The sequence below is a fragment of the Garra rufa genome, chromosome 15 (assembly GCF_049309525.1).
Source record: "Garra rufa chromosome 15, GarRuf1.0, whole genome shotgun sequence".
Taxonomy (NCBI): Eukaryota; Metazoa; Chordata; class Actinopteri; order Cypriniformes; family Cyprinidae; genus Garra; species Garra rufa.
Genome location: NC_133375.1, coordinates 26681283 through 26704393, shown reverse-complemented (window position 1 = coordinate 26704393; position 23111 = coordinate 26681283). Strand labels below are relative to the sequence as shown.

General features: G+C 34.4%; 2 protein-coding genes across 3 annotated transcripts in view; one reads left to right on the top strand and one right to left on the bottom strand.

Annotated features, from left to right (window-relative positions):
* The first annotated feature begins 6160 nt into the window (after nt 1-6160).
* On the top strand, nt 6161-7615 carry b3gnt7l (UDP-GlcNAc:betaGal beta-1,3-N-acetylglucosaminyltransferase 7, like). Its single transcript, XM_073819742.1, has one exon. The coding sequence runs from the start codon at nt 6339-6341 to the stop codon at nt 7584-7586; it is 1248 nt and encodes a 415-aa protein (XP_073675843.1). The 5' UTR covers nt 6161-6338; the 3' UTR covers nt 7587-7615.
* A 1777-nt stretch (nt 7616-9392) lies between these two features.
* The window catches only part of cep104 (centrosomal protein 104), a 34557-nt gene continuing 20838 nt past the window's right edge, over nt 9393-23111 (bottom strand). Inside the window, exons 13-22 of one of the 2 annotated variants that reach the window (XM_073818876.1) lie at nt 22574-22750; nt 19647-19847; nt 19418-19513; nt 19147-19204; nt 17273-17351; nt 16873-16981; nt 16597-16735; nt 14785-14852; nt 12550-12640; nt 9393-12267 (exon numbers count right to left, since the gene is read on the bottom strand). In XM_073818876.1, coding sequence (XP_073674977.1) covers nt 12101-12267; nt 12550-12640; nt 14785-14852; nt 16597-16735; nt 16873-16981; nt 17273-17351; nt 19147-19204; nt 19418-19513; nt 19647-19847; nt 22574-22750 — 1185 coding nt within the window. In that variant the 3' untranslated portion in view covers nt 9393-12100. The remainder of the gene's footprint in view (nt 12268-12549; nt 12641-14784; nt 14853-16596; nt 16736-16872; nt 16982-17272; nt 17352-19146; nt 19205-19417; nt 19514-19646; nt 19848-22573; nt 22751-23111) is intronic. The other variant, XM_073818877.1, reaches the window with a different exon arrangement.

Sequence of the window (23111 nt, the reverse complement as noted above, 5' to 3'; positions counted from 1 at the left end):
AGCTTAAAAACTAACTCTACTCTAAAACAAAATCAGGGGCCGTATGTATAAAACTTCTAAGAAATGCTCTTAAGAGTAGTCTTAAACTTTGAGTTAAGTGTAAAAAATTCTTAGTAAGAAGTAGGAGTTTTTTAAGAGTAGGAGACTTTTATAAAGAATCTAAAAGCAACTTTCAGTAAAGTTTGAGACCGATTCTTAAGTTCTGACTTAAGTGTTGTAAATTAAGGACTACAATGATTGAAACACAAAATGGTCGTCCTTGACCTCTGAATCAGCCAATAGTGAGTCTGCTCATGTGAGTCACAGCAGCACAACACCAATTATTTGATGGAACTACAATACAAACATTTAATTAAGACACTATTTAATATTTCAGTGTATTTAAACAAATGCTTTGCATTGTGGAAAATTATCACAAATTATTATTAATGCTTTGAAATCCATGTCTCCTCATTTACAGTTGGAGCAATGATGTGAACAGCTCCAAGAACTCAAAGAAAGCCCACAAACTTAAAAGTTTCTTGTTTTGCAGCATGGTTTGACGGTCAGTTGGAAAGTCAATAAACTGCCTTTAAGTTGTGGCCAAGAGAGAGAAAAAAGTGTTACTGATTTTGTAAGCATATTGCATATTTGCTTGGAGTCAATTGTTTTACTTTTATTTTTTTGATAATAATGCAGTAAAATGTGTCATATTTTTCTTAAAAAGAAATTATGAACACATGCAAAAACAAGAGAGGACCAACACAAACTTAATAACTGATTATGTTGTATTCAATGTCAATGTTGACAGTTTAGTGATTTTGTCACTATTTGTTGACGTCCTTCCCCCTTTTGAGACTTTGAGACCAAACCTTATTTAGATTACAACACTCTCCCACTGATATATTTATATTATATAGATCAGTGAACTCACCAATATGTCCTCATCCTCATCAGATACATTGTGTGACTGTTTTAACTACTTTCAGTTGAAAGCAGCAACACTGATCGGTGTTTTCTCATATTTTGATGGTTTAAGTGAAATGTTAGGTCTTTAAAACCCTCCACAAATCACTTTTGGTCACTGATGTGTTTGGTGAGGTTAGTGTCACAATATTTAAGACCCTGCTTACTGTGTCATCACCAGTGCTTTGCTGCATTTTTACAATCTTTAAAAATTTCCAGTGAAAATAAATAAACAAACATATTATTGCAGCCAGAGCATTGATTTGTAGAGTGGATTAAGTTATTATGCTTATTACTTGGTCAATTACAAAAATAAATACATTAAAGAATGCTTGATGATCACGATTGTATCATTTTATCAACTCCATATCATCATATAACTCCAATATGTCATGTGTATTGTAAAGTGTGTGTTTCCTCCTTTTTGCTGCCATTGTGTTACTCCTAACTAGGTTAGGAGACCTCTCCAACTCTCTTAAATAATTTAGGAGCTGAGACCTAGTCTTAACACTTAAGAACTTTTATGAATCACTCTTTATCTTAAGTACAGAAATAAGAGTAAAATTACGTCACTCTTAGAATTTTGAAACACTTAAGACTTAAATTTGACTCTGAGAAGCTTTATACATACGGCCCCAGTGCTCTAACTGCAAATTAAAGAATTTTCTTTTTTTTTTTTATGAAAAATTAAAAAAATGCAGCAATGCACCAGTAAAAATTAGTCTTAAATATTGTGACACCAACACAACAGTGGCCAAAAGTAATGTGTGGAGAGTTTTAATGACCTCATATTTCACTTGAACCATAAAAATATGAAAGGGAAAAAACACTGATCAGTGTTGCTGACTGCTTTCAGTTGAAAGTAGCTAAAACAGTCACTAAATGTTGCAGATGAGTATGAGGTCAATAATGGTGAGTTCACAGATCTATATAAATATATCAGTGGGAGAGTGTTGTAATTTACATAAGGTTTGTCTAAGAAATTGATTTTGTTGCTAGGCTTAAATAAAGTCTCAAAAGGGCTGAGCAAGTCACGAAACATGTATCACTAAATTGGCAACATTGACAACTACAATATAATCGGTTATTAAAATTTCTTTGTATGACAGCTTGGCCAAAAATGATGACTGCACAGTTTGGTATGTTTCATTACATTATTATCAGAAATAAAACAATTGACTCCAAGCAAGTATGCAATATGCTTACAAAACCGGTAACATTTTTTCTTCTTCTAGCCACTACAATATAGCAGTTCATTGACTTTCCAACTGACTGAAACAAGACACTTGTTGATATCATAGCTCCAACTGTAAACAAGGAGACACACCAACAGAAAAGGATTTTAAATCTGTGATAATTCTGCACAATGCAAAGCATTTAAAAAATACATTAAAATATCAAATAGTGATTTTATTGCAGTGACATCAAATGATTGGTGTTGTGCTGCTGTGACTTCACATGAGCAGGCTCACTGTTGGCTGTTTCAGAGGTCAAGAGCAGCCATTTTGGGTTGACATTATTGTAGTCCTTAGTTCACAACAGAGTTGTGGACTCGAGTCCATGACTCGAGACTCAAGTCACAAATTTGATGACTTGTGACTTGACTTGACAAAATCAAAGAAGACTCGGGACTCGACTTAGACTTTAACAGCAATGACTCGAGACTTGACTTGGACTTGAACCCTGTGACTCGGCAAGTCTTCTAAAGAAAAACTTCGGAGAGATCTGATCAATTTTGGGCTGAAGCGCACTGGTATGATTAGCGCAGCTTTTGGCACTGAGCCAGAGAGGGACTCGCTAAGTGAGCGCTTGTAATGTTTTTATCCACATAATGTTCAAGATATTTAATGTTTTAGGGGCCGTTCACATGTCGAGCCTATAAACGTGTGAAAACGCTAGACTCGCTGCTTTCTCTTTCTTTCCATACCGCTCTGTAGCAGTGATGCGCGCGGGTTGATCCAAAATGAGCGGGTGCCTACAGTCACCCGTGGTTACGAGTCATCCAAAAAATATTTTTAATGATATTCGGTCGCGGTCGGTCGGGTCGTTTGAAATAAAGATGCCAATTAAACCTTTGTAATTTATATAGTACTAGATACAATTTTATATGAAATACATAGACCTACACTTTACTGGCTGAATGATATTTAGCTTTTGAATGTTGAGCGTTATTAACTGTTGAATAAATGCTGACGCGGGACAAAATGCCCGATTTCCCAACGAGCAATGCCATTGTACCATTTTAATAGGCTACTTCTAAACGCATATAGCTCAGTAATGCCAGCTTTATGTATTTTCTGAGAGGGGATGGGATTTTTGTTGGGAAAGTCGGGGAAGAGACGCACACTTCGATTAGACTGGATAAACACATGCAGCATCTTAATTGTTAAGAAAATGGTATTCCTAATAAATGTCTCAAATATTTTGATTATGTCCAATGCTTCTCTTTCTTTTTGGAATTATTAGACACATTTCACTGTCTTTTCAAATGCCTAGGTCTGTTTAATTTCCTTAATTATAAAATTTCTAGCTCTGTTTTTAAACGTTTATTCAAGCAATAATATATAAATTATCTCATGTATATGCTTAAAACCAGGGATTAAAAATTAATTTCAAGTAAAAACTGTATTTTTTCTTTACATTTCCAGAGAGCGAAATGAACAAAATTAAACATTACTTAATAAATTCAAAGCACTATAATTTCCTTATTCATTTGATACAACTATTATAGCTATAAGATTAATATATATAAAATAATATTATTTTGTATTATTTTGTACGAATATTATCATATTCGTGATTCCTGAATTTATATATGAAAACTTTGTTTTGAAGTGCATTCGTTATGTTTGCGCGTCTACATTTGAAATAACGAACTTGAGCGCGCAAAAGACGCGACAACGGCCCCTTTGACATTTAAATTACACATAATCACTATAAACCACTTATAATAATAAGACGAAACGCGATGTATAGTGAAACAGCAGTAGCCTAATAATTGTCTAAACCTTTCAAAATGTATGTATTTTTTCACGTGGAATAGCCTGTATCCTAAGTTCACTCTATTCTTCCTGTTCACCAGCCAATCACTTTCATGTCTTTAAAGAAATAGATGAATTCGCGACAAATGAATGTCTATATTACGTATTATTAAATATTTGACTCAACTGATTCATTAAAATCACTGAATTGTTAACAATGAAACAGTGGACTTAAAATAAATTAGTAATTCAATTGGCCTATATTTGATCACAAACAATGATTAATTCCTCAATGAAACACCACTAATTATTATAGCCCATCTTTTATAATTACATCTACTGTCTATCATTGACTTAAAATTTACTGTAGTAATTAATACAGAGACATTAATTTGGGCAAACAGCACTATAGTGACTTGTTTAGGACTTGAAGCTTAAAGTTGAGGACTTGCAACTCGACTTGGACTTGCTCGTCTTGACTTGGGACTTGACTTGGGACTTGACTTGAGACTTGAATGCGAAGACTCGAGACTTACTTGTGACTTGCAAAACAATGACTTGGTCCCACCTCTGGTTCACAACACTTAAGAATCAGTCTTAGACTTCACTTAAAGTTGCTTTTAGCTTCTTAATTAAAAAGTGTCCTACTTTTACTAAGAATTTTTGACACTTAAGTCAAAGTTTTAGACTATTCTTAAGAGCATTTCTGAGAAGTTTTATACATACAGGCCCAGGATTTTTTCTTTAATACAGACCAAAAGATTTGAAAACACTGAATTTGGATAGGATCAGGATAAATGTAACTTATTTTGTCTTCTGGTAAGTATCTTCAGAAGCTTCTGAGCGGTTGTACTAAATGATAAATGAGATTTAGTCAAAATAAGAAAAATGTACATACCTTCATTCTGTTCAAACGGTTACACCCCTGGCTCTTAATGAGCGTTTGAACCTTCTGTAATAGTTGCATGCACATGAGTCCCTCAGTTGTCCCCAGTGTAAAAAGATGGATCTCAGAAATCATACAGTCATTGTTGGAAAGCGTTTAAAAAAAACAGTTTATGTAAAATATCTTATTTAGGTCAGTACTTAACAAGAAAAAAAAACTTAAATGCATTTTGTATGATCCCTCTTATTTTGATAAAATAATTAATATTTTGCAGATTCTGCAAGATGTAAAGTTTTAACCTCAACTGTAAGTCCTCTGTCCACCTTATTTTTGCCAGTGGGCATGGCCATTTGTAAATTTTATGGGTCTTGCTTTAGGTCTCATCCACATTCAGCAATTTTTAGCTGTACAAAACAGCTCGCTCTGCTGATTTATATTGTAAATTAGTGTGTCTTACCATGTTGTTTTAGTGTATTATCTTAATTATGAACACAATGGTTTGTAGTGCAAACAGGTTTACCGGAAGTCTCTATGGCCTTACTTCCATTTTGAAAAATACGAGGATATGTTTAGAAGCCCGGGTCCCCACTGAATAAAAAAATGAAGAAAAAAGTAATTGCAACTTTTTATGGCATTTGCGAGTTTACAATTCTTTACAAGACTTTTTTTTTTTTTTTTCAAAATTGCGTAATATAAACTCACAATTCTGACTTTTTTCTCAGAACTTTGAGTTATAAAGTCAGAATTGCTGGATATAAACTCACAACTGCGAGTTATAGTGCGGTTCTGAGGAGAAAAAGAAGACTGATATGTTCACAGAATTGCGACTTTATAGTTTTATAATAATTGTGAGTTTATATCTCACAATTCTAAGAAAAAAGTCGGAATTGTAAGATTGTTTTTTTTTCAGTGGCTGAAACGGGCTTCCACAGATGGGCCTATATGTCTTGACAGTAAATTCGTGTTGACTAACCCTATATGTATACGGCTGTGCACCACACGGGGGAGCTAAAAACTAAAATTACGAGTTTAGTGCTAATCAAGTCCTTGACATCTTCAAGCATCTTTCTGAGTGGGCTTGTGAGAGGGACGTGAAAAGTGGGTTACAAACCTTTAAAAAGACGAGAAGTTGTCTCAACTCCAATATTTACATACACTGAATACGTAAGTAGCTCTCACTCAAACGCTTCTCGGGGGACCCTCATTTACGACGCTTGCACAGCTGTCGTGTGTAATCAGAGAGCCTGTAGCAGGTAGGTGTCGTGAAGGTGGAGAAGAGAGGAGGGCAGACGGCCGATTGTTTTACAGGATGACTGCCTCCCATTTTCAGCAGTTCAACGATGCAGCTTGAAGCGAGAAGAACCTGTTGCGACAATTTATGACGGGACTTAAAACTTAGCCTGACACGAGGAAAGCGAAGAGGAGTTTTTCAGCTTTATCAAAATGCCTTTTTATGGACTATTCACTCATTTGTATATTTCCATAACACTTGGGAAATTAATTACAGCGGACCTGACTGACTTTTCATGACAAATCCACTGGCCACCCAAATTAACTGCTCTCTGTGGAGCCCGTGCGTAATGGAATTCTTCTGTCGGAAGAAAAAGAATTTAAGGACTGCGGTCAGCCTGACTTTAATTTTTGCTACTTTATTGATGCTTCAGAAGTTAATAACCGTGGACACGAGTTTTAAAGATGTCAAAGTCGACGCGAAACGCAAATGGTGTGGCCCCACATGTAAAAGCATAAAGACTTTTGAAAATTCATCTGACGTTAATGCCGTGGCGCCGGTTGGAAAACCCGTGCCACGAAAATGGGACGTGAATAAAATTAAGTGTCGTGAAAATTCCACGATAAAGTCCCAAGCCTGGTTCCGTCGTCTGGGCCCCAGGTTCCACGAATTTGTCTTGCACAGACATTGCAGATACTTCCCAATGTTGCTGAATCACCCGGAGAAGTGCAGCGGCGACGTGGATGTTCTGGTCGTGGTCAAATCGGTTATCGAAGAACATGACCGGCGAGAAGCCGTGAGGCAAACCTGGGGAAAGGAGCAAGAAATCCAGGGCTTGAAAATCAAAACACTATTTTTATTAGGCACTCCAGCCACTGGCAAAGACGCACGAAATTTACAAGCCCTGGTCAAATATGAAGACCGAACCTACGGGGATATCCTACAGTGGGACTTTATGGACACCTTCTACAACCTCACCTTAAAAGAGGTGAACTTTCTGAGATGGTTTAACATCTACTGCAGTGGAGTTCCTTTCGTCTTCAAAGGGGACGATGACGTTTTTGTCCACACCAAGAACCTCGTGGAACTAATTGGTTTTCGGGTGGAGGAGAACAGGGTGGAAAACCTCATCGTTGGAGATACCATTTTAGAAGCCAAACCGATCAGAAACCGCCAGAGTAAATACTTCATTCCCAAAGAGTTGTATGATAAACGCTATCCACCTTATTTGGGTGGGGGAGGATTTCTCATGTCTTCTCAGGTGGCCCACAAGCTCTTTGTGGTTTCTGAGAGCGTGGAGCTTTACCCCATTGATGATGTGTTTTTGGGCATGTGCCTGCAGAAGCTGAAGATCGTCCCCGAGCTGCATCTGGGCTTCCGGACATTTGGGATCATTAAGCGGAAAGTGACTCCTCTGAACCGGGAGCCGTGCTTCTTTCGCAACCTTATCGTGGTGCACAAACTCTTTCCGCAGGAGCTGCTGCAAATGTGGACGCTTGTTCAAAGCGACGAATTGAGCTGCGCCAGACAAGTCGTAATATGAATAGACGAGTATTTATAAAGATTTTTTTGTAATGCTCATGTTTTCTTTTTGTAATTTTGTAAAGATGATGGCTGCTTGTGTTATCAACTGTCTGATGTAATAAATTACATTTCTTGTCATCTACAGGTAACAAACAAACTGAATCGTCTCATTTATGTCCATTATAAGCTAAAGACCGGGGGCAAGCTGTCACAATGTTTGCTTAAGTGAATATGTCATGTATGCTAGTGTGGTTTTATTGTTGTGTTTGCTAAACAACTTTGGAATTTTAGAGAATTCACACAATGTTTATTTAAAATGTGTTTGAAACCAACATACATTAACACACATAACATTAACACACACACACACACACACGTGTGAAAAATCTAATAAGGAGAAAATATAAAACGTATAAGTACATTTAAAAAGATTTTTATGCCAAATATGATGCACCAAACACTAAAAGAAATTTAATAGAAGACATTTCGAATAATGTCCTAATGAATGGAGGCTAGCTTTTAGCACCATGAAAGTATGATTAACCTATTAAAAATGATTTCATGTGCCATCCGCAATATTCCACATATTCTAAAGTCATTCTGCAACGTATAGTAGCTTTATGTAAGCAACAGTGTGAAACTGAAGTCATTCTTTACTCCTTTGGTGCTTTTACACTGATCTGCATCATTTCCGTTTTTGGGTGAATAACATTGCATGACATACTCTTAACATTAACCATTTGTCAGATGAACTGTTTTGGTTTGGTGTTTGTGTCACAGTCAAATAATTTTTACAAAGCTAAATATAATGAGTGTTCTTTAAGGCTGACAATTGATTAATCGTGATTAATCGTATCAAAAAAAAAAGTGTTTACTGTGCATAGTTAATATGTATAAATACACACACATACATATATATTTAAAAAAAAAAAAATTATATATATATATATATATATATATATATAATTTAGATTATATAAAAATTAAATATTTTATATATAAATATAAAATACTTTACCTTAATATATAGACATGTGTGTGTCTTATATATATATATATATATATATATATATATATATATATATATATATATATACAGTACACACATATGTGTAAACATAAACTTTTATTTTTGGATGTAATTATTCACCATTAATTGTTTGACAGCCCTATTACAGAAAAAAAAAAAACAAGCATTTGACTTCAATTTTAATTAAATACATTTATACATTTATTAAAACAGCTTCTAACAAATAAAGCTACAAAGCAGATTTTAGCTTCTGTGTTTATCAATGCACATAGAGCTGAGGGGTTTATAATTATTAATGTGTGGTAACGTAACACAATTAAAATTATAATCAGTATAAATATTCAAACTCTTGTTTTGCAATGTCTTAAATTGCATTGCAACAAACACTTAGTCTGTACAGAGAACATTAAAGCTGTGAACAGTACATCTGTGAAAAATGGAAAGTATCCAGACTGCACCATATAAAGTAGTTTCTAAATGGCCAGTGAATTAATTTAGGGTTCCCAAAGGAAGCTTGCAATCATGTCCTTGAAATCTGACAATACACATTAGTGCAACATTATCAACCATGATAGACAAAAACTCTGCTGTGCTTCTTAATTCTGGTACTATAACTAAAATAAAGCAAACACACTCCACAAAAAAACTAAAAAAAATCTATTATACTCTACCAATATCATCTCTCTATATTATATAGTATAAATATTTAAACGTTTGACTGCAAAATTAATACTATTGGGCATGTGTCAGTCATCTGTGCAAATCTTTCACTTTTAAAGCATACTCTCCAGTCATATTTAAATATCAGACATTTTTGTAATGCCACATGAATGAATCAAATCTGCAGGGGTTGATTCATGTCAGTTATATAATGCATGTCTCCACAATGAGCTGTAGTAACTACAGACAATGCATTATGTCACCCATGAGAATCTTAAAAAGAAACACCTCTAAGCTGGAATTTTTTCAAAATTTTCTAAACTGGTTTGTTTAAATCCAGTATAACATACTGTTAAAGACTATTAGGGTTGTACCTTTAAAAAAAACTCTCTGAAGTCCTTTGACTGTAGGAAAACTCTGACTGCATACTTGTGTTCAAACTTCACTATATGCAAATACTTTAAAAAATGACATTATGGCTTATTTTCAGGCACGGGAGCAGTCTACTCCACTCTGACTGCAATCCTGTTGTTTTGTATCTTAAGTCTCGATGATTTTATAAGCACGACTAGACTAAAGCATTACCTTTTTAACACAATCAATAGTACAGCTGTGATTTAACACATCACACGTGACTAAAACGTTTATGCACCAACAAACAAGGCCAAGAGTTTTTCTAATACTGAAGCAAATGCAAAGACCAAACATATGAAATATGTCAAGTGATTAATCGTGATTAAATCGCATCCAAAATAAAAGTTTGTGTACATAATGTGTACTATGTGTATATTTTCCATGTATATATAAATACACACACACACACACACAGTATATATTTAAAAAATATTTGCATGTATACACTACCAGTCAAAAGTTTTGAACAGTAAGATGCTTTTAAATAAGTCTCTTCTGCTCACCAAGCCTGCATGTATTTGATCCAAAGTTCAACAGTAAAATTTAGAAATATTTTTACTATTTAAAATAACTTTTTCCTACTTTAATATATTGTAAAATATAATTTATTCCTGTGATTTCAAAGCTGAATTTTAAGCATCATTACTCCAGTCAAATGATCCTTCAGAAATCATTCTAATATTCTGATTTGCTACTCAAAAAACATTTATTATTATTATGTTGAAAAGAGCTGAGTAGAATTTTTTTTCAGGTTTCTTTGATGAATACAAAGTTCAGAGGAACAGCATTTATCTAAAAAGGGAAATCTTTTGTAACATTACAAATGTCTTTATCATCATGTGACACTGGAGTAACGATGCAAATTTAGCTTTGATCACAGAAATCAATTACATTTTAAAGTATCTTAAAATTTGTATTATTTTAAAAAGTAAACATATTTTAAAATGATACTGTTTTTGCTGTGTTTGTATCAAATAAATGCCGGCTTGGTGAGCAGAATAGACTTCTTTAAAAAAAAAAAAACATTAAAAATCATACTGTTCAAAAACTTTTGCCTGGTAGTGTATTTACATGTATACGTGACCCTGGACCACAAAACCATAAGAAATAAAGATTTATACATGAATAAATAATCTTTCCATTAATGTATGGTTTGTTAGGACAGGACATTATCTGGTTGAGATGCAACTATTTAAAAAAATCAGGAATCTGAGGGTGCAAGAAAAAATCAGAATACTGAGAAAATTGCATTTAAAGTTGTCCAAATTATGTTCTTAGCAATGCATATTGCTAAACAAAAATTAAGTTTTGATATATTGATGGTAGTAAAATTTACAAAATATCTTCATGGAACATGATCTTTACTTAATATCCAAATGATTTTTGGCATAAAAGAAACATTTATAATTTTGACCCATACAATGTATGTTTGGCTATTGCTACAAATATACTACTTAAGACTGGTTTTGTGGTCCAGCGACACATATTTACATTCATATAATTTATATTATATATAAATATATTTAACACACCCTTTTTCCTAATATATATATATATATATATGTATGTGTGTGTTTTTATATTTACACAATAAATATACACAGTACACACACATATACTATGTACACAAAAACTCTTATTTTGGATTTGATTAATCGTGATTAATCGTTTGATAGAACTAATATGAAAAAATAGTCTAATAGCATTTATATCCCTTATGGCTCTTTATTCTCCCAGTCATAGCCTCATGTATTGGCAACATCTCTGTTCCAAGTCCCGATTCTCTGAGAAGCACCAAGGCAGTTCTGCAACTTGAATAAGCCTTCTTCAAGAAAAACTACATTTTTGTTCGTTTGCTAACTAAATGCTGAAAGGCGAGTGCTGCAGGAAATTGAACTGCATTATGTGAATCAGATGCAATGAGAATCTATCTGAAAATCTCTTGGACAGAATTTTTTGCTTTCTTTTCAAAGACTACTTTTCACTTTTGGCTATGTTGCTAATGATGTTTTTTTTTTTAAACCATTAAATATCAAAGTGCTACAATCACAAAATATTCATATACACCACACACACACACACACACACAAACAAGTATAAAACAACATACAAGAATAAAAATCTTAGATTACAAAAAAAAATCCAGGTGATTCACCTGAAAAGGTAAACAGAGCGAACTGCGTATCTGCTCATAAACCTGTTTTTCTTTGCAAGTATTTTTGTTCACAAGCCAGACACATTTGAGATATTTTACATTAATTTATGGTACATTTTATATCAGGTGTCACTGATAACGTGTGCTTTGAATAATAATGCTCTTATCTAAATTAGTACAGCAATAAGAGTGCAATATTTGAAACCTGATATAAAGTAGATTTATGTTTTTATGCAATATTTCAGCAAAGCTACTAGAGTATGTAGCCTGTGCGCTATGCCTGTTGTAGTTGGTGGATAGAGGCCTTGCCTGGAAGAATTCTGGTGCGTCTGTTGATCCTGGAAGCAGGAGCAGGGATACGACTACCTCTGCCCAGCCCTCGAGCCTTGGACTCGGATATGACCGCTGTTGCGTTAGCTATAGCTGTGCTGACTGTCTTCCCTGAAGGCAAAGAATTAGATAAAAGCAAACACACAAACACCAAAAGAGTTAATGAGAAGTGCATTGTGTGATGCTGCATAGTTTAGCCAAAGTAAACAGCACTCAAAATAATTAATATACTCAGTCTATTCAGAGGAAGTATGTGAGGGGTGGATGGACTTCTGTATGACAGTGCGGACATAGGATAGGATGTATAGGGTCTTTATGGGGCAATGTGGGGCTTGTAGGGGACAGTGTGGGGTTGTAAAGGTCTCATTGAGGCTAAAGGAAATGAATGATCACCTTGTGCATGTGAGAGAGTGCTCTGCTGTACCGTTCTCCTCCGTGAGTTCTGTTTACAACCCTCAATTCCCATGAGGTGAGACTTCCAGCCCTGCACATACAAGACATGCACTGTTACACTGCTGTATGATGAACGTGTGTGTAAGAGACTTTAATACTCACTTAATACTGGAGTTATTCACTTATCATCATGGCTGCTCGTGTAAATAATCACTATCTATGGAGCTGGTTTCAGTTTTGATTTCATATCAGCGTTCTTATATCAGAAATAATATCAGCTCTTACATATTGGAAAATCCTCCTTACATCATATCATGTGATATTCTGCTAGTTATGTCATTTCAGATTCACAGTAATATTGATAAATTGCTGTAAATAACCAGGTAAATACAGAAATGTGCTGTTCACACAGGCAACAACGTTCCGTCTTTTTACCAGTAAAGTACCATTCACACATCAGTTTCAAAATACCAGTAAATTCTGTGACATCATTAACCGTAAATGAGCTCTAAATGGTTGTGCACTGTATTAGACGACTTTAGATATTTTTCTGACTTCAAAAACAGCATGGAGTAAATGCATTGTGATTGGCCCAGACTCAGAGTAGACATTTTACATAAGCATGTTCTGAACTCATACATGCTTATACTGGTGATTTCGTTCTGCATTCACACAAAGCACATTTTCAGTAATTTACTAATCTTACAATTTATATCGGTAAACTTTAAGAACAAATTTAGCAGTATTTTTGATAAGGTCCTGTTCACACATGATCTTTTAACAGTAGTTTAACAGTAAAGACTATGTGTAAAAAGAGCTAATGTCTTTCTAGCTGAAGAGCTTATACAAGTTAAGAACAAATAATGCATCCTGTTGTTATTGTAAATTAAAATGTAAACAAAAACAATTAAATAGGTTTTCATGAACTAAAAAAAAGTAAAAAATAATAGATGAAAAACTCTAACTAACTAAAGTGTTGAAGAAGTAATAAATCTATTAAAACAAATAATTGTACACAAGTTACAGCTAAAAAGAAATATATATATACAAGTGTCACCTACTTACCAAGCCTGCATTTATTTGATCCAAAATACAGCAAAAACAGTAAAATATTACAATAATTTTACTTTTTAAAAATAACTTTTCTGTTTGATTTATTCCTGTGATTTTAAAGCTGAATTTTTAGCTTTCTACTCTATTAACATGATCCTTCAGTAATCATTCTTATATTCTGATTTGCTATGTTTGTTGAACAGCAAATGAGCATATTAGAATGATTTCTGAAGCATCGTGTGACACTGAAGACTGGAGTAATGATGCTGAAAATTAACCTTTGATCAGACGAATAAATTACATTTTAAAATACATTCAAATAGAAAGCAGTTATTTTAAATAGTGAAAATGTTTCACAATATTACTGATTTTGCTGTCTTTTGGAAAAAATTAATGCAGGCTTGTTGAGTAGAAGAGAATACTTTAAAAACATTAAAATCAAAACTTTATTTTGTATAAAAGGAAATGTGTTGTTAATCATAATCGTGAACTATGAGTGACAAAGACTACATATTTATCTTTTTTTTGGCATACCGCAATGACGATATCAGTTGATAATTGATATCTTTAAAGATACAGACAACTGTATCTCTTTTTATGTAATAGTTTGGTCAATGTCAGAATTAAATTCTTCATATGTTGGCAAACATCATTCTCTTTATCTTAACAAGATTGACTATATTTTCATTGCAATGTGAAGAAAACAAATCTCACACTGTGTTTCAGGGACAGGGTGACCCTAACAGGTTTACGATTTGGACAATATTCATTTGACACAGAAGTTACATCAAACACTGAATACGTAAAACATTGTTTGTCCGCTGTAGGTAGTACTCCTTGTGACTTTCCAGAGCAGAGACATGAATGACTTTCGAGTGAACACCTCTCTACTGACAATCACAGTCATGAGCTCATCTGTATGACATGTACAGAAAAATAAAAGACAACGAACAGAGTGCAAGTATGTGCGTAAGAGAGTGTTTTACATGACTTGTGGCTGTCTTTTGTAATGGCTAAAAAATCTTTACATTTAAACTTAACTGAAATCATTTTATTGTTACTGTTGTGGTAGATTTGCATTTGTGCACCTGGTGTTTTTTTGTTTGTTATTTTGTTGTTAATGACAATAAAAGTTGGTTATGTACAGTGGCACCTTATGGGTGTGTTTGTGTGTTATCTCACCTCCTCCCCTGAGGCAAAGTTTTCATGGCAGAGAGGACAGTGATTACAATTTTCTCCAGAAGCTGGCGCTGACAAAAAAGAACAAAAGAATAAAGGAAACAAATGTTTACTTTTTGCCAAACAATAAATGCTAAATTTTCCACTTCAACAAACAAATCTGCACTGTCATGTAAAATTAAAAGAATGACATAACCAGGTAAATACAGAAATGTGCTGTTTACACAGGCAACAATGTTCCATCTTTTTACCAGTAAAGCACTGTTCACACATCAGTTTCAAAATACCCGTAAATTCTGTGACATCATTAACAGGAAATGAGCTGTTGTCATTGGCCCAGAGTAGGCGTTTTACATCAGCACGTTCTGAACTCGTACATGCTCATACCGGTGAACTTGTTCTGCGTTCACACAAAGCAAATTACCAGTAATTTTCTGGTAATTTTCCAACTTATATCGGTAAACTTCAACAACAAATTTAGCAGTATTTTTTAAAAGGTCCTGTTCACACATGATCTTTTAACAGTAATTTAACAGTAAAGACTGCATGTGTCAAAGGAGCTAATGTCTTTCTAGCTGAAGAGCTTATACAAGTTACGAACAAATAATGTTTAGTGTGTAGTGATTACAATTTTCTCCAGAAGCTGGCACTGACAAAAAAGAACAAAAGAATAAAACCCTTCACCAGGAAACAAACCGTTTACTTTTTGCCAAACAATAAAATGCTAAATTTTCCACTTCAACAAACAAATCTGCACTGTTATGTGAACATGTCAACTTCACATGAATACAGACTGGCAGACTGGCTGTCTTATCTGATTTTAATGTACAATAGAAGCCAAGCACCAAATGCAGGTAAAAGTTGCAGGAAGAATGTTCTTAAGAAATTCATGTGGTGACATGTAAAATATTCCTATCATTAAAGGGTTGTCAATTCTGTCATTAATTACTCACCCTTATGTCATTCCAAACCTGTAAGACTTTCATTCATCTCCAGAACAAAAATTAAACTATTTTTGATGAAATCCAGGAGCTTTCTGACCCTGCATAGACAGCAATGCAACTGACACGTTCAAGGCCCAGAAAGGTAGTCAGGACCGATTTAATCGATAAAATAGTCCATGTGTCACCAGTGGTTCAACCACAATTTCATGAAGCTACGAGAATACTTTTTGTGCACAAAGAAAACAAAAATAATGACTTTATTCAACAATTTCTTCTCCTCCTTGTCAGTCTCATCAGTCTGACTTAGAACGTCCATTTCTCTTCATTCATTGTCTGAATATTCTGGTTCAAATAAGTAAGGTGAGTTATACAGTAAAGTCATACTCTGTCAAAATCTTTAGAAATGTTTACAAAGACTTGTCAGCGTGCATCTTCTACTTGTAAGCAGCAGCATCACATGTTCATGTCGTGGTACTCTTGAATGCACAGTGGAGACTGACATGGAAGGGAAGAAACTGTTGAATAAAACTGTTACATTTGTTTTCTTTGCACACAAACAGTACCCTCGTAGCCTCATAACATTACAGTAGAACCACTGATTTCAAATTGGGTGTTTTATCGATGTCCTTACTACATTTCTGAGCCTTAAACATGGTAGTTGTGTTGCTGTCTATGCAGGATCAGAAAGCTCTCGGATTTCATTAAAAATGTCTTAATTTGTGTTGCGAAGATAATCGAAGGTCTTATAGGTTTGGAACGACACGCCAAATGTTCAATTTGTACCCTGCCTATCACATTGTAACAGCACCGAGAGTGGTTTCTGGATGAGCATTAAATAAAAAAAACTCTATGCAACCACACAAAAACTCACGATTGCAAGCAGCGCTTTGAGCATGTTCAGTTAGCTTATCTCGAGTAAGAGCTTCCGAGCAGAGAGGACACTGGGTGAAATCTGCCCTCCGCTCACACTCAGTCAACAAGTGCTCTGTCAGGCTTGCAATCTCCACCACCTAATGAACACACAAACATACTACATTAGACTTTGCAAATTAAGTAGTAGTTTAATCAATATGAACTATTTTGAAATAAGACAGTGTGTGTGTGTGTGTGTGTGTGTGTGTGTGTGTGTGTGTGTGTGTGTGTGCACCTGTCTGCACTGAAGGCAGCGCTGCAGCATTGGGCAGTGTTTCCAGTAGTGCAGGTCGAGTCCGTCCTCAGTGAATGACTCATCTCTCTCTCCACAGAAAATACACAGACTAGACACAAAACAGAACCGGCATCAACTCTGATTTGATCTTTCATTTCATCCTATTAAGATGTTTTCCCAGCAGTACAAAGAGAAACTCATTAAATGAGAGCCCATTAGCACTGCACATTATGCTATCACTTTCCAGATGTCTTGGTGAGATTATATTAGTGCATTTATAACAACTACACAAGACAAAAACTTGACTTCACAGAGTGGCACTGAACCAGAAACTCTCTATAAATTGAGACTCTCACTGACTGAGAGAATCAACAAAGAAGTGTCAAAAAGAAGTGCTTACTTGTCTAAGAAGTTAGCTGCAGATGGTTGGCTGCCTTTCGCTTCAGCAGGAACAGACTGGTTTACCTTCCTAACACCTGCTGAAACCAAGACAAACGTGTTTTTCCATCACATTCTGTGAGACTCAATTTCTTGAATCCACCACTGAATAAAAAATTAAAAAGGTAATTGTGACTTTTTATTTCACAATTCTGACTTATTCTCGCAATTTCATGATACAAACACAAAATTCTGACTTTTTTTCTCAGAAATGCGAGTTTATATCTCACAACTGTGACCTTTTTTTTGCAGAATTGTGAGTTTATATCTTCCAATTCTGACTTTATAACACACAATTGATTATTTGGTCAGAATTGTGAGATATGAACTTGCAATTCTGAGAACAAATTCTTTTTTGGACTATAACATGCATTTCCGAGTTTATATCACACAATTCTGAGAAAAAAGTCAGAATTGCATGTTATAAATTCAGAATTGCGAGACAAACTCGAAATTTGGAGAAATAAAGTTGCAATTCTGACTATATAACACAGTTGAGAGTTATTTGGTCAGAATTGTGAGATATGAACTTGAGATATAAATCTCACAGCTGTGACATTTTTTCTCGCAATTGCGTGTTATAAAGTCAGAATTGAGAGACATAAACTCGCATTTCTGACTATAAAACAAGCAACTGCGAGTTAAGTCAGAACTGTTAGATATAAACTCGCATATAAACTAACATATCAGTCTTTTTCCCTTCAAAATTGAGTTGATTGCAATTGAGTTTACATCCCACAATTCTGTAAAAAAAGGAATTGTAAGAAAAAAGTCAGAAGATATATTGCATTTGTGAGAAATGCAACTAACTTTTTATTTTTCGCAATTGTGAGTTTATATTATGCAATTCTGAGAATAAAGTAAGAATTGTGTCTTCATAACTCACAAATTGCGAGTTTATATCACAATTCTGATAAAAAAAAATTTGAATTGCGAGTTTGTATCGCAATTTTGAGAAAAGTCAGAATTGTGAGTTTATATCTTGCAATTCAGACTTTATAACTTGCAATTGCGTGTTTATTTTTTGCAATTCTGACTTTTTAACTTGCAATTGCAAGTTTATATTTCACAATTCTGAGAAAAAAGTCAGAATTGCAAGTTTATTTCACACTTTAAAGTTTAAGTTTAAGTTTATTTTATTTCACTTTAAAACTCCCAACTGCGAGTTTATACATAACAATTCTGAGAAAAAAAAAATAATAATTGTGAGTTTGTATCGCAATTCTGAGAAAGAATGTGTATATCTCACAATTCTGACTTTAAAATTCACAACTGCATGTTTATTTCCCGTAATTCTGACTTTTTAACTTGCAATTGCAAGTTTATACTGTATTTACCAATTCTGAGGAAAAAAGTCAGAATTGTAAGGAAAAAGTCACAATAACCTTTTTAATTTTTTATTCAGTGATGAAAACGAGCTTCCATATGTTTCAGTGTTATTTTAGTATTATTATATAACATTAAAGTATTTATTCAAATGAATGATGGTCTGATTCTCACTGTTTTTATCATTTGCATAAAGTGACATAGGCGAAAACAAAGAAGGGCATACAGGCGTCCAGCCAAAAAGAAAGATACAGAGATATGTAAATGTAGTTTTTTTTAAAAATGTGCCATTAGACATTTTGACTGTAAGCCTTAAGATATATTTTCAATACTTTACATTCTTTCAGCTCGATAATTTAACATGGTGACAAGTTAAGCCTTATAACAAAAACATGAACAAAAGCTGGTAGGCTAAAAGACCTGCTTGTGCATGATTTGCAGTATTTGCTGCAATTGTATAGGAACTGAGAGAGTTTACACAGACTCTCACACACAACAGTTTACACACACCTGATTTGGTTGACTTCTCAGCTTTTTTCTCAGGTACTTTGGTATCCTTCCCTTTCTCCTAAAATACATTCACATTCACATCTTTAACACATTTATGAATTCATCCATTCATACATTTAATGACCAATGTGTGTTCACTATACAGGCATTCAGTCCAGCTGCACATGCAATCCAGCTAAAGAACTTCCAGATACAAAAATGTTAATGCCAAGTTTGAAGAAGGCCATTTTGTGTGAGAGCATTAAAAACCACCTCTGACCACTCAACCTACACTGATCTCCTTCAGCACTGCGAGCTGCTCTTGTAAGCTTCTGATTTCTTCTTTTTCCTTCTCACCATCTTCTTTTTCTACCCCCTTTTTTGGCTTCTAGAGTAGAAAAAGTGATAAAGAGAGACTCTTTAAGCTGAAATGCAGTATCCCAACATTCTCTGAGCCAACGCACAAACATTCCAATCGTTTCAATCATGTAACTTGACAATGCTTTCCAGACCGGTTTTACCTGCGTGTTGATGGTGTTTCCATCTAATGTGGCGAGTGAGTCAAAAAGGTTCTTGTAGAGGACATTTTTACGTGTGCTGGTGTCATCAGGTGGCAGATAATTCAAAACTGCTTTTCCATGAAGACGGTACATAACCTGGACAACTCTCACAGAGAGTTCCCGCACCGAGGCAGCGCTGTGGTCCAATCCACCTGCCAGAAACTAACACAACATACATTACTGACAATTATATTTCATTATTAATTCATTTCAGTATAATAATTTAGAATTTATACACTATTGTAAAAGTTTTGTGGTTAGTAAGATTCATAAGGATGAATTACATTGATTAAAATACCTTTGCTTTGTTACAAAAAAAAAATTTCCTGGGAAAAAAAATGTATCATGGTTTCCACAAAAATATTAAGCAGCATATATCTTTTACATTCTGTAAAACCTTCACCTTATGTTCAAAATATTTGTCTTGCACTTTCTCTCTCACGTTCTCCATACACACATCCCATTCATGTGCCCCCAGGCTTTGGATCTCTCATTTTAATTACAGGAAACCCAATCGCCTCTCTGCTGTGCCCTAAAGCCCATCTCATCTCCCAGGAAACCAGCAGGCAGGAGGCATTTAGCAGCCATCCCTGCATGTAACCTACAGCAACCATTTTGTGGGAGATCGCCAATAAAAAAAAAAAAGGACCAAACTAACAGAAAGAACCAATAAATATTCAAAAGGACATTTGGGAGCTGATTCATTGCTTGTTATTGCAAAAATGTCTCTTAAAGAAATAGGTCACAAAAAAGCAATCATCTGTCTTTTTTATTGCTATTCAAGTTGTTCCAAACCTGTATGACTTGTCTAAAAATGTCCAGAAGTGGTCTATTTGACTCATGAAAGAATGTCATACCGGTTTTAAACAACATGAGGGTGTATAAATGATGATATAATACAAATTTTAGTATCCAGTCCATAAATTTGATCATTGGGATCCAACAATATGAAAAATCTGGCTGATAAAAATAAGCTGATTTTTATTTATTGTTATGACCAATAACAATAAATGGCCAATATTAAAATTATTATTTGGTACTAAACACTAAAATATAAAATCAAACATTTTATATTCTATAAAGTGAATTTAGACCATACATGCAAAACATAAATGTATAGTATGAAAAGTGGATGTTTATTTAGAGATTTACTAAAGATTACATTTAGATGTGTTAAATGTTTAGCATGTAAAAAAAGTATTTAACTAAATAAGCATCTATAAATTTAACATCCATTTAAACGTTTGGTATCAGTATGATTTTTTTTTGTTTTTTGAAGTCTCTTATGCTCATCAGAAATACAGAAAAAAAGTCATATTATGGAATATCATTGCAATTTAAAATAACAGTTTACTATTTTAACATACTTTAAAATATAATTTATTTCTGTGATGCAAAGCAGAATTTATCATCAGTCTTCAATTCAAATCATTGTAATATGCTGATTTATTTTCAATGTTGGAAACAGTTGTGCTGCTTAATATTTTTTTTTAATTCTTTGTGATTCTTTTTTCAGTATTCTTTGATGAATAAAAAGTTAAAAAGAACAGCATTTATTTAAAATTTATTTATAAGTCTTTATTATCACTTTTTATCAATTTAACACATCCTTGCTGAATAAAAGTATTCATGTCTTTCAAACAAAGAAATAATTCACTAACCCCAAACTTTGAACGGTAATGTATATTGCTACAAAAGATTTATATTTTCAATAAATACTGTTCTTTTTAACATTTTATTCATCATAGAATCCTGAAAAAAAGTATCACAGGTTCCAAAAAAGCACAACTGTTTCCAACATTGATAATAAATCAGCATATTAGAATGATATCTGACAGATCATGTGACACTGAAGAATGAAGTAATGATGCTGAAAAATTTGCATCAGCTTTGCATCACAGGAATAAATTACATTTTATTTTTGAAATCCTATTCTATTTTTGAATGGCAGTGTATAAACATAAAATATCGCTGGATAACTCATCTTTATACCATTACCCACATAGCTAAACAATGTGGAGAAAAAAAGACTTCAGGCCACCTAGGTGGGGTGACCTAAACGTTCTAAGCCAACACACAAAACCAGAAGAAGCTATTGTTTTAAAATTACAAAGCCCAACTGGAACACAGATAGCTCTGAGCACACTGCAGATCCTTGTGAATTTTCACAGTTTCTGTTGCAGTAGTGCACCAAGTTTGCATTGCAAATATGCTTTAAACTTGACAGGTACCAAAAGAAAAACAAAATAAAAACTCTGTCTTTAACTAAGACCCTAAGGAAGCGCAATTTTAACAGCTGGACCAATTTGTACAACTAAATGCTGGAACAGACAGAGAGAATGAGACAGTGCTTGGATGACATTCATAAAATATGCCATGAATAAGCAACTGGCTGTCAGAACAGCCCTTTTAAGAAACATTACGTAGGGTCGACTACACCCTCTCTGTCATACAAAGACCACTTTGTTTAAGTTTAACGAAGCCCTCAAGAATCTCAATTATAGCTGTGAGAATGAAATTAACCTTCATTATTCCAACAAAAAGGTTAAATTTGAGATAATTTGGCCATATAATCCTAAATATCAAATATTTGTGCGTGGTCTTAAATGCTAAAGCACAGTTTGGGTTTGTAAATGCACCCAATCGCAAACATTCACCACCACAGCAGGCACCTAATGCCAGTTGTTGTGTGTGGTCTCCCACTAGTATATAACCATTCATGTATAATGTGGTCAATAAATGTAGTCATTTGTAGTTTTGTGAGCTACTACTTTAAAGCTGTAGTTAAAAAAATCTTAAACTTTAAGCTTACAGCTTGACTGAGCAGAAGGTCATTGGGTTGACACCCAGTGAGATCATTTTAGAAAATGTTGAAGTTGGGCCAGTACCCGCATGACGTTGTCGAGGGTGAAGCCAGAGTCCTTGGTGCCCAGCTGTTCTAGAAGCTTCTCCAGCAGTTCCAGTCTGCTTAGTGCCAGTCTAGCGGGTACACTGCTCTGCATGGGCCTTACAAGCTCAACAGGAACCATCTGCAGAGCTCTCACCTCCTTAAATAAAGCCATTTCCTGCAAAAACAAACACACAAGCGAGCTTTAAACAACAGCATTCGAGTTACAAAACACAAGCTCTACACAATCCCAGCCGAGAAATAAGCATCTTATCTAGCGAAATGATTGGTCATTTTCTAAAAACAAACAAACAAAAAAGCAAATGCTCGTCTTGCACTAGCTCTGCAATGCGTGCCCGCAACTTTACGCATTACTTACTGTGTACTTCAGTGTAAAGAGGTAGGGTAGGGCAAAAATCTCCATCTCATTCTCTCTTCCAATTTTAAAATCGTCCAACGTTGTTGTTTTACCTTTTTTTTGTAAAGGCTGTTTGACTTTCTTTGCATGTTCACTTTGTAAACACTGGGTCGGAACTCCT

Coding starts and splice junctions, on each gene's coding strand:
- b3gnt7l (XM_073819742.1), top strand. CDS start 6,339: ATGACAAATCCACTGGCCACCCAAATTAACTGCTCTCTGTGGAGCCCG.